The following is a 13,184-nucleotide window of genomic DNA, read 5'->3' on the forward strand; positions in this document are numbered from 1 at the left end:
TTTCTCTTGGCAATGCCCCATAGATTCTCTGGGGTCCAGGTCAGGCGAGTTTGCTGGCCAATCAAGCACAGTAATCCAACGGTCACCGAATCAGGCTTTAGTGCTTTGGGCAGTGTGGGCAGGTGCCAAGTCCTGCTGGAAAATGAAGTCAGCATCCCCATAAAGCTCATCTGCGGAAGGAAGCATGAAGTGCTCCAAAATCTCCTGGTAGATGGCTGCATTGACCCTGGACTTAATGAAGCACAGTGGACCAACACCAACAGAAGACATGGCTCCCCAAATCAACACACTGTGGAAACTTCACCCTGGACTTCAAGCATCTTGCAGTGTGTGCCTCTCCATTCTTCCTCCAGACTCTGAGTCCTTGGTTTCCAAATGAGATGCAAAAGTTGCTCTCATCAGAAAAGAGGACTTTGGATCACTGAGCAACAGACCAGTTCTGTTTTTCTTTAGCCCAGGTAAGACGCTTCTGACATTGTTTGTTGTTCAGGAGCGGCTTGACAAGAGGAATATGACATTTGAAGCCCATGTCCAGTATCCGTCTGTGTGTGGTAGCTCTTGATGCACTGACTGCAGCCTCAGTCCACTCCTTGTGAAAGTCCCCCACACTTTTGAATGGCCTTTTCCTGACAATCCTCTCCAGCCTGTGTTCATCCCTGCTGCTTGTGCACCTTTTTCTTCCACTTTTCCCTTCCACATAACTTTCTATTAATAAGCTTTGATACTGCACTTTGGGAACATCCAACTTAATTTGCAGTTACCTTTTGAGGCTTTCCCTCCTTATGGAGGGTGTCAATGATGGTTTTCTGCACAACTGTCAGGTCAGCAGTCTTTCCCATGATTGTGATTCCTACTGAACCAGACTGAGAGACCATTTAAAGGCTCAGGAACCCTTTGCAGGTGTTATGGCTTTGGAGTGGGACACTTTGAGCCTAGAATATTGAACCTTTTCACAATATTCTAATTTTCTGAGATTGTGGATTTGGGGTTTTCATGAGCTGTAAGCCATAATTGAGATGAATTATGACAAATCACGGCTTGACCTATCTTGCTTTGCATGTAATGAGTCTATCTCATATATTAGTTTCACCTTTTAAGTTGGCTTACTGAAATAAATGAACTTTTGCACGATATTCTAATTTTTTGAGTTTCACCTGTATTTACTACTAACCTTCTTGATCTCAGTTGTCAGTTTTCCCTTAATGTTGTTATCTAGAAAGATGCTTTGGAATTTGTAGTTATTTTCTTCAGCTTCCTTATATTATTTCCATAGGGCATCCTTTCTTCAGTTTTCACTATTTTTCCCGATGATGGTGAGGCTGGCACATTTATTCAGTCCAACCTCCATTGCAATATCTTGGCTATATATTCAGACCATGTTGAGGATTGATTCGATTTCCAATGGTGTTTTTCCATATCGTTTCAGATCATACATGCAAAGGATGGTGGAATAGCTGGCAGATACTTTTGATGTTGTTCAATGTTGTTGACAAAGAAATTGGTGCAATAACAAATTTAGTGTTATTTTTAGTGTTTTATATATAACAAATTTAGTAGTGGTGATTGTCTCCTTGAAAGATTCCTCTATATTAATTTCTTCCAATCTATTACCTTTAACCAGCATCTGTATCTTACACTATGCCATGATGTTTGCACAAAGTGTCTGATGTTTCTACCCACTCTTGTTATTTCTAGGCACCTAATTATCCAATCATGTAGCAGGGAGTCAAACATCTTATAATCAATCCAAGCTACATTCAATTTGGCCTTCTTTGACTTGCAGTTTTTCAAAATCATCTTGTCTACAAGGAGCTGATCTTTTGTTCCCTATTATTTAGGCAATTTCCTTTCTGTACAGGTGAAAAAAGCTTGTTTTCCATTATTGCCTGTTGGACTGCATCAGCTTCCACACCAGTTAGCAATTTGAAAGGTGTTGGTTATTATTGTTACTTCTACTATTTTCAACATTACACAATTATTTTCAGTTATTATTACAAAGTAAATAAGATTTTGGCGACGTCTACATGCAATGGTTATCATTTCTCAATTGGGCTGTTATTGTATACTTTTTGTGGGTTTGCCTTTGGCAATGATATGGAAGTAGAGTTGCATTCAATGATACAAGTGGAGTTGTATCATTGCATTTTTCCAAAGAGGTTTCCAGGCTCAATTAAAAGTTCTGGTCAATACTTTTAAATCGTTGTACGGAGCTCCACTGATATATTGTACCAGATAATACTTTGCTAACATCAGACCTCTCCTCTGGCCTATTGGAAGTCCCCTTTCTGGAACTTGGAACATGGAGCAAGTAATAGGAATTCTTAGTAACAAGCCTCATTCTATGGAATACTCTAGTCAGGAAGTAGAAGTTACTCTTGCCATTTTAAAGCTAATTGGTGCAATGTTGTTTCAGTGGAATTTGGTTCTTGGGGTAATTCATTTGTGTCTGAGAAATTTTCTTTTGTTTATTAGCATTTTTAATTATGGTATTTTTCTCTTTTTGTGTTTATACTGTCTGGAATCCTTAACGAATAGGGCAGGTTGTAAATATTTTTATTAGTCAAGATATTTACTTTGTGTTGCATGTATAGTTTTGCAGAGATTTTACTGTTTCTTAATAATTTGGAAAATGGAAAAGAACAATAAGTATTTTAATTTTAGATATCCTGTTAATGAAATTTTCTAAGGCTCCGAAATGACTCATCCCACCTGGGTTGCCCAATTAGCTTAGTAGTAGCTGTGAATAAATTTTCTTAGAATGAAGATGCACTTAAGTGCTATTTTTTTAAATTAGCAGTAAAAAGGTGAATTAAATCTGCTGGATTTAGTTCATGTAATCCCAGCCAAATCAAGCTGAAAATTTCAATCACACCCACTGCAGTAGATCATGTTAACTTCCAGAGACACTTGGAAGCTAAAGAAATTTTGTGGACTCCAGCTCCAAAGTATTACTCTTGGAAAAATACATTTGAGAGTTCCAATAACTGAATTCACCTGACAGCCTAGTGAAAACAGAAATGATATATCAATGCTGAAATTTCTGTTTTAGTTATTTAGCATTTTGCAATAATAAAAACATTATTTGTAAAGAAATGTAATACTGACCTAAGTGTTATATTTGTCTCCTTTCCAAAGAATTTATTATCCATTGCAGTTCCTAATATTACAAATATGGATTTTCAGAAATGGGGCTGTTTTCCAACATATTAGCTTCTCAATTCTTAGGGAAGCCCATATTTTTCCTTTCCTTTATATATTTTAAATTGCTTAAGTACATCTTAAGTAATATCTAGCCACTTTCCACTTTTATCAGTTCTTTTCCAATTGCATCCAGTTTTTCTAAGCATCAGAATGTTCTCTAATGATTCATGCTTTCAGTTCAAGTGGTTTTTTAGTTTGATCCAGCAACTTTTCATTTTTTTTTCTTCATGGTATATTTGTATAGGATTGCACCGTCTGTGAATTAACTGGTTGGGTTACTTTAAAAAATGTGGCGTTTTTTCTGCATTTCAAAATTATTCCAATTTCTGTTGCATCATTATTTAATACATAAATTTATTTTGCAAATTAATCCGCAAATAGTTATTTAATAAGCTTCATTTGAGGAAGTGAGCTTTGACTAGAGTCTATACATTTGAAATTATTGCAATGCTCCATAGCATACATTACAAAATGTTAACTGAAACATCAGAACCAATTGCTATTATAATCTTAAAGTTACACAGAAATTTAATGCAAATTTTCATTGAATTAATGTTTTGAGAGTGATTTGAATTATGATTAATTTGTGATAGTTTTCCATAATGCAAAGAGCTCTGGATGTCATTTGAGATAGGTCTAATAATGGAGAAGTGATATACTGCTTGGATAATGGTTAAATTTCAGGCCACATGGTTGTTCTGCTAACGGTGGACTATTAGCAGTAAGGCCAAAGTAGCACCTGTTAGGATGTACAGTAGTGCAGCACAGGTGAGCTTCTTTAAGATATTTCTGATAATCCTACTTGTCCACTTAAATCCTCAAACTATCTTTTCAATCTGCATTCCTACATAGCTCTACTATATGTGTTGAGTAATGTATGCCAACAGGGCTTAATAGATGGTAATAGCTTTGCCATGCCTCTCTTCCAATTTGAGGTTCCAACTCAAAAGCTCAATAAATTAAAATTATAGTTTAAACCACTACAACCACCCCCCAAAAATCCCAGTCACATACCCCAGTGATCTTAGCCCAAGCTATGGTTTATGGTTCTGAAATGTCGGACTTAATATATATTTAATACTTATAAAGGAGTGTTGGACTGTCAGGACTTGTATTCAAGAAAGATCTATGTGAAGTAACAATTGCAGAATAAGAAATCACATCTTTTGCTATGTGCAGATGTGCCACTTTAAAAGCATACTTAACTGCAAGTGCCAATTCATGCAGTTAGTGACCCTATGGGAATCCCATTGGACTATACAGTCATTGAAAATATTAGACATTCCTGCAGGTAGCCTAACCTATCAGTCAGTTTAGAAAAGTACGTAATAACTTGTGAGATCTATCTTTTGACCTACTGAGTTACCTCCAGAATTGTAATGGTCAGTACAATAGTAATTTGCCATCAAAAACTCTTATTAGACTCCCCCTCCCATACATCAGTCACTTCTGTATTCCACATTTCATCTATTTTTTAAAAAGTCCCAGTTGCTTGAAAACCTCTGTTCAAACAATTGACTTGATTATCTTTATTCAAAGTTTTGCTCATTTAACAGGGCTGATGAACTAAGGCCTGAAAAACTAGATGGGTGATATTTTATAATTCAATCATTTTTTCTATGTTCCATGTATGCAGTATGCAGAACTAAATAGCTGAAATATTTAGAAAGCAACTTAACTGGGTCTATGCCAAAATAAAAAAATATTGTTAGTAATTTAAATATTTTTAAAATCACAGTTTATTCAAAAAGCAATAGTTCTGTTAAATGCCAGTGAAAACTTAAATCAGCATCTTATATCTGTTCTCTCTCTGTAAATGCTATGCCTTATATGTACAGCAGATACTCAGTGTTTTTACCTTAGGCTTACTTTAGATTCATCTTAGGGAACATCAGAACATAGTTGAAAGTACAGAATACTTTTTTTGTATTACCCTCACATTCTAAATAAACATTGTGCATGAAAACCTGAGCCATTTCATCACTGGTGTAATTGCTGAAGTCAACAAATTTGCAGGAGGCTTGATTTTTCTTTCAGAATTAACAACCTTGTCTTCCCATAATCAGCATGCATCAAGAAATTTTCAAGGTTTCTTCTATTTCAACCAGAGCAAACAGTCATTTAAATAGGTCTCTCAAAAACATATCTTGACTAATATGTATAAACAACAAAAATCTTCCAACAGTTTTATTCTATGATCACACAACATTACTTTCAGATAATGCTACTGAAGCAATGACAGATTTTTACTATTAGGTATAAACAATATATAATGAGCATCTATGGGACACTGCACAACTCCCATCAGTAAGAGAAGAGCTTTATAATTCACGTGTTGGTTTACCACTTCAATTTATTTAACTCTGTTATTAGGTAGCAATTGTGTCCTCTGCTAGAAGTGGCAAATGCATGTTTCCAAGGCAGCAAAAGCATAAAGGGGTCCCATCTGGGTATTTTCAAAAGGGTTTTGGAAAATATAATACATTATGCATATGTGCAGGTATTCCAGCATTATTGTGGAGGCCAGTACAGGTAAAAGTAAAAAACTGACTGTTTTGGGTGCCACGGATTGGAATGACCCCTGAAATCTGGTGCTTTAATTAATTAGCTAGTTTCACTTTAAAGACTGACGGAAAAATAATACAAAATATTTTGATTCCAACTTTGAATCTTGTATTAAAGGTTTTTCACAAGAAAAACACATTCCCTGAAATTAATGCAGTGATATTCATCCTAGCATCTGCCCTTCCCCATTCTGATTCAAAGGTTTTTATGCGTTTATCTGAATATAACAAAGACACATTACAAAAATAAAACAATAAACATAAATATGAATACAGGTTATATGCACAAGGGATAAAAGTGTTCAAAGTTTTTGCAGACCAGTGGAACAAAACAGTACATTCCGGCAATATAGTCTATAGGTTTCCATTTACTACTCAGTTTGCATCTGGGGCCTTTTTGTAGAGCCATTGAAGAAGATTGCTGTCATGTTGTTAGCTTTTTCCTGACTCTCAAACCATATTGAAATTAATTTGTTCATTGCTTTAATTTTCTTTGAAGTAATGATTGATTTTCAGATTTGATTTTTGACCTTTGGGACTTGCAGTGAAATTCTTGTACATACTCTCCTGTTTATACTTGTTTCGCTTTACAGAATCATCATTTTAATTGTGTTGTCTCCAGGTATGAAAAAATACATAATTCACATTTCATTTATATATTTGTCTTCCATAATTCTTTATTTTCTTGCAAATGAAAATATATGTTTATATAAAATTAGTCATTATCTTTTAAAGATGTGTACAACAAACAAGTGATTAGTCAGATTATGATAGTTATAATAACAGTGTTACTTCATGGGGTGTATATTATGAGTAGCTTTAAAAGTCATAAAATGATTTTACTGAAAATGAAATAAATCATTAAGAAAATCAGTTCATTATGATAACAAAGCTGAGCCACATCCTTGCCAGTTCTATAAAGTAAACATTGATTACAAAATATATACTGACAAACAAGGAGAAAAGAACAGTGATTGTATTTTTATCACAAAAACCAAGGTGTTATAATGTACTCCTAAGGGTTCAATGTACTAAAGATTTCATATTTTATTTATATTGCAATTGCAACTGCAACTGAATTTATACACCAAGGCTACCACTGTATTGGCTGATCTGCACTGCACTCAATGGGACCTATTGCTGACAAAACATCATAGGGTATTGTGTCTGTAGTTAGTGATGTATTTCTTAGAAATACAACTATACCATTGAGCTAAAAAATTTCACACAAAAAAGTGAAATTAATTTGAACTTAAATAATAGAGAAAGAGATTGCATTTTTCACAGAAAATCTGTGTGGTCCCATGATGATAAAGCTTGTTTCATAGAAAATATATAATCCTGACTACCTAATTCATGTCAACATGTGGTTCTTTTGTTGCAATTATATTGCTTCCTAGATGGCTTGTTTCAGTATATTTTACTAGCAAATTATTAAAAGTGAAATCAGGTATTTTTTCTGGAAAATCAACTGGTTCATAACGCAAATCTATAGCTATAGAATAATACATGCTTCTCTGAAGTAGTAACTCATAAATGAGTAATTAAGAAAAGGTTCTTTTAAAATTACATGTTACTACTCACCAGTGATGCAGTATACGTTTGAGAACCTTACAAAAGCATTGAATTCTAGAATTCAATTCTGGAAAAAAGTATTTACTCCTGATCATATTTTCTGAATACATGCGTATCTTTACCAGTAAATATTCATTTAGATCTTATATATATTTTCTCATTTGCAATACCATATATAATTTTCTAACACGTGCTTTTTGAAAAAAGGTAAATTTGAGAAGAAAAGATCCCATCTATCAATTGTAAAAATTCTCTAAAGCTCTGATATAGTAGGGTAGATGGAAGAGGGCACTATTTTACAAACGTAATAAATATAAGAAGAAACTAAACTGTGCAGCTGGATATAAAGGATTTATTAATATGAGGTAGAAAACTAATAATGTAGTGAATGAAGTTATTTTAGCCAATTTTCAATGCATAATTTTATCATTTCCCCCACAATTTTAACTTGGCAAAGTTCATTCTTTCAGCAATCTACTTACTTCCTATAAACTTGATAGCTTTAAGATTTGTGGACTTCAACTCCCAGAATTCCTCCTCCAGTCATGTTAGGTCAGGAATTCTGGCAGTTGAAGTCCACAAGTCTTAAACTTGTTAAGTTTGAAGACCGTTGCTAAAGGGGGACAATTGGTTTGATATTTTTACATCTTTACTCACCACAATCACAACTTTTACCAGGAGGCAGATATAGGCATCATCTGCTATGAAAAATTATATGTACAGATAATCAGCGACTGCCTGTTTAGCAACCGTTCATAATTATAACAGTGATGAAAACATAAATTTACAAGCAAAACTACATTTATGAACTCTGCAGGTCTGTATAATAAAGGAAAACTGAAATAAGATCAGAGGCACAGTCACAGCCTCACTTAACAATAGCTTCACTTCATTGAATTGCTGATCCCTATTATGGTCACTAAGAGACTACCTATACTCCTTTATGCTATATTGTATTGATTTATTCTACTTTAACCCCAATTCTTGCTCTGGTACAGGGCAAAATGATGATTTGCTTTATGGGTGGGAGTTAAATTGGGAGCTTCAGGCAATACAGAACATTGCATAGCTTCAGTATAGACATTAAAGTAACTGTACCTAGAAACAAACATTTTACAAATTAAATGACACTACTAAAATTTATTTATTCCATCACATAAAAGATAAAGGTAAAGGAGTCTCTGATGATTTTACTCTGCAAGTCCTTGCTGATTATAAGGGTGGTGCTCATTTCCATTTCAAAGCCATTGAGCCAATGCTGTCCAAAGACATTTCCATGGTCATGTGGTCAGCATCACATCAAAGTGCTGCTACCTTCCCACCAAAGTGGTATCTATCTATCTGCATTTGCATGCTTTCCAATTACTAGATTGGCAGAAGCTAGGGCTACAATGGGAGGTCGCACATTTTATGCACATTTCTAATACTAGCAATAGTACTTAATATACCACTTGAAAGTGCTTTACAGCCTTCTCTAAGCGGTTTATATAGTCAGAAAATTGCTCCCCAATAATCTGGGTCCTCATTTTACTGACCTCGGAAGGATGGAAGTCTGAGTCAACCTTGAGCCAGTGAGAAGCCAATCGCCAAACTGCTGGCAGTCGGTAGCATCAGAATTAGCCTGCAATACTGCACTTTAACCACTGCGCCACCTGGGCTCATTACTAACTACTGGTATTTTATGAAAGTTATATCATATTATACATGAGTAATAGTTAAGCTTTAAATTAGGAGTGGGGAGATTCAGATTCTAGGTCAGTGTTTTTCAAACTTGGCAATTTTAAGATGTTTGGATTTCAAATTACGACATTATTTGAAGTCCACACATCTTAAAAGGTTTTTTAATCTACCATTTAATTGTGTCTGATTTTTGGAGACTGCTTGGGAAAGTTCCTGCCTTTTCTTGGCAAGGTTATTCAGAAGACGTTTGTCATTGCCTCCTTCCTAAGGCTGAGAGAAAGTGACTAGTCCAAGGTCACTCACCTAACAGCTAACAGAGAACTAGAGGATTTCAGGTTTCTGGTATGATGCCTTAATCATTGCACAAATAAACTCTGCCTTAAAAGTTACTAAGTTTTTTGAAACAGTTTCTAGTCCATCATCAGACACAGAAGTGCAGTGGATGATCTGAGTCCAGTAATTCGATCTCAAAGTTGCTGTGGGGAAAAAACAACTCTTGTGCTCTATTTAGATTTAAGTGCATAGTAAATTAAATTAATATAATACAATGAAACAATGACTGATCTCCCTCAACTTCTGTAAACAGGCAAAAGCAGAAGCATTACCTATTTCACAACAGTTTAGCCTGTGAACCCAAAACAATGTGATTAGTTAATGATAGTGACATTGAAGCTTTTTATCTTTGCAAAAAGGATTCTTTGTCCACCCAAAAGTACAAATCATCGAATAATTGAGGCAAAGCAAAAAGGCCCTTGCTCAAATTAAGGGTTCAAGTTCTTATCAGCTCCACCCCAAACACAGGATGTCTGAATTTGGAGGCAACAATGTGAACTCTCAAAATTGGCTTTGTTCCATAAACAAATTTTATACTGTAATTCCAACCTTGATTTATGTTCAAAAGATCAAACTGTCAGCAAAATGATCATGAGGCAAAGTAGCTTTATTTGTACCAGTAGATGGATTCACAAATGTTAAGGTCTTCAGTGGGTAAAAATTAGATACATAAAATCAATTATTTGGTGATAAGTTCCACACTGGGTGGCTAAACTCCGTGTTTTCTAAGAAATGATTAATTAAGTAAATGTAAAAATTATCATTACACACCATCAGGTAATGTATGACAGGATACCTAAAATATGGGTAGTCCTTGACTTACGACCACAATTGAGCCTAAAACTTATGCTGCTAAGTGAGACACTTGCTAAGTGAATTTTGACCCATTTTACAACCTTTCTTGCCACAGTTAAGTGAATCACTGCAGCTGCTAATTTAGTAACACAATTGTTAAGTGAATCTGGCTTCCCAATTGATTTTGCTTGTCAGGTCGCAAAAGGTGATCACATGGCCTGCAACCCTCATAAATATGAACCAGTTGCCAGGGTTCCAAGTTTTGATCACGTGACCATGGGGATGCTGCAACGGCGGTCCGTGCAGTAAGTGCGAAGAATGGTCTTAAAGTCACTTTTTTCAGTGATGAAACTTCGCGCAGTCACTAAATGTACTGTTGTAAGTCGAGGACTACCTGTACAGCAAAACGTATGAGATACTGTTCGTAACACCACCGCAGGCTCTGCTTTTTCCCTCTTTCTCATAGATTAAAAGGGCTACTCCGTCTGTTTCCTTTTCGAAGTTCGCTCTTCCACAGAAGGCTAAAATAATAACGGCCGCTGAAGGAGCGGAGGGGACGGGCTGTCCACGTACCGTACGGGACCGCCTCCGTAACTCGCGCGAGACTCCCGGCCGCACTAGCACGCCTCCCTCGCGCTCCTCTAATGGCACGAGACACGCCAGCCAAAACTTCCGGGTTCATGCCGTTTTACGTGAAGACAGTGGTTGGTTCAAAATAACGCTTGCGCGCGCCCACGCCCACCGACTTTACCCACCGACAGCAGTGCCTTGTCGTGCTTTGAGGCGACTAACAACCGGGCTGTTTTCTTCTTCGTGGGTTCTTAACATCTCTGCCACACCCATTACTGTTTTTACGAGATTTTTGTTAACAGATGTCCATTTATTCTGTTGTCTGTGCGCTAACACACGCGCGCTGGAACCTCAGCGGAACTTGTCCTCATTTCACCAGGGTTGTTGTCGGTTTTTTTTTTACGTCGTCAAGTACGAAGAGCGACTTTAGTGACCTCCAACATCACGTGACAAAGCACCCCCCCCCCATCGTTGTAGTTCTTCGCGCTTTTAACTTCCAAAAAGCTGCGGAGTTTCCAATTTTGTGCCTGTTGAAAAGAAAGTCTAGGAAATGGGCCTTTGCGAGCAAATTTATCTTGCTTTTCTTTTGGGGAATTCTCCGTGAGGCAAATTCACCTCTAGCGCAGTGGGCAGAACAAACCGGTTGAGCCTGCAGCAGAGAGGTGGGTCTTTTTTTCTATTCAGGCGAATCCGGAGACAACCCACACGGGGTCCTAATGGATCTGGGTCCTTACGTGACCTTTGTAGGCTCGATAGGCGTGAGCCGGGAAGTAGAAACCGGCGCTGGTTAGGGAATAGGCTCTTAAGCACCGGCAAGATCCCGCTTTGAGGATTTATGAGCTGGGTGTGGGGAGCGCATGTGAGGAGGAGGCGGCGGTGGTGGAGGCGGAGGCCGTTGGGACAGCATGGTGAGTTTGAGGAGAAAAGTAGAAGGAAAAGAAGGAGTTTGGATTGACTTCATCTAATTATCCTGTTCTCGGTTGGAAAAAGAGGCCAGTGAATATAGAATTTCTCCTCAGTTTGCTCACGTTAGGGGTTAGGACTCTTTCAATTTCAAGGTATATTAGTAAACAGCAGCATTCTAATGTTCCTTGTTTATTATAGATCACAAATATTTGCAAAGTTTAATGGGAGCATACCTTACAAGCAGTACAAACTGTTGTAAATAAAAATGCCATATATATTATTTAAGACAAGGTTATGATCCTTCCCATAGGGCAGCTGGTGATACTGTAATTTACTTTGTAGGGAGAAAGAGTCCAGCTTGACCAGGCTTCTGTGTTTGTTGCTTGCCTTTCTTCATCTCTTAAGAAATCTTTTCCATGTTTTTTTCTCTGTTAATAATATGATTGGCCTTGGTAAGTAGGCAGTGGCATGTTTATATCTATAAACAACAAAAAGGAATCCAGTGATTAATGATAAGCATATGTTATTACTCCATAAGGAGTTTTGGGTGATTCATTTAATCCGTAATAGTTTTGATGTAAAATAATTCAGATGTGGATGTTCAGCAGCACAGTTTAATGAGGTAAAACAAATAGTGGAAGAGAAGACAAACATTTTTGTTTAGTACTCTAAAAAGTTACTTCTGGTTTTCAGTTATTCTAATGGATTTTTTCAGAGAAGATAATTGAATTATTTACAATATTGATTATAATATAATATAATCCATTTGCCATAATGGAAGTTAAACCATACAAAAGGTTAAAGAACATAAAAGGGTATACAGTGTTACTGACATACTGCAGACATTAATGAAAACATGATTTTTTATTTATACAATTGCCCAGGTGGCCAAAGGCTACTATGATTAGTATTTTAAGTTGCTATGACATCCAACTCCCAATGACTCTGAGTATCTCACAAATAAAAATACTGAAAATAAGAAAAATTAATACAATAATAGAGAAAAGTAAAGGAATAAAATGGTAACAACAATGGGACAGGAACAAAAGAGAATCAAACCTCCACAAGAGGCTTCAACAAAGATGTGGTCAAAGATCCAGGTCTTTAAACTCTTTGAAACACCAGCATCAGGCTCTCAGGGAGAAGGGGACTTCATTGGAGAAGGCATGTGTTACTACAGAGAAGGTACAGTTCTGGGGTCTCAGTAGATGGCATTTGAAAATCAAAGGAATCCAGAGTGTGTGAACCCTGCTATATAGGCTGGGTAGCTACTGTGAGAGTTCCCCTCAGGTAAGCAGACCCTATGCACTGCAGCATTTCCACGGTATCTTATGTAAGGAGGAAATCATTGATCAGAGAAGGATTTGATTAATTGAAGAACTAAGTTACTAACCTTCATTGTTATGAATAGTTATTTGTTTTCTTCTTAACCTAAGACAACTCTTGAACATTCGTTTCGTGTAGTGGATAAGACCTCAAGCTAAAAACTGAGGCTGTGAGTTCTTGTCTCCAGCTAGGTAATCTTGAGCCAGGCACTCTCTCTCAGTTCTAGGAAGTAGG

General features: G+C 36.5%; 1 protein-coding gene across 2 annotated transcripts in view; it reads left to right on the forward strand.

Annotated features, from left to right (window-relative positions):
• Positions 1-11,461: 11,461 nt before the first annotated feature.
• Positions 11,462-13,184, forward strand: part of TMEM161B (transmembrane protein 161B) — a 46,921-nt gene continuing 45,198 nt past the window's right edge. For both annotated transcript variants that reach the window (XM_026718852.2, XM_026718859.2), the window contains exon 1: positions 11,462-11,626. In XM_026718852.2, coding sequence (XP_026574637.1) covers positions 11,554-11,626 — 73 coding nt within the window. In that variant the 5' untranslated portion in view covers positions 11,462-11,553. The remainder of the gene's footprint in view (positions 11,627-13,184) is intronic.

Source organism: Pseudonaja textilis, chromosome 2, assembly GCF_049901715.1.
Source record: "Pseudonaja textilis isolate UNSWEBS1 chromosome 2, rPseTex1.2, whole genome shotgun sequence".
Classification (NCBI taxonomy): domain Eukaryota; kingdom Metazoa; phylum Chordata; class Lepidosauria; order Squamata; family Elapidae; genus Pseudonaja; species Pseudonaja textilis.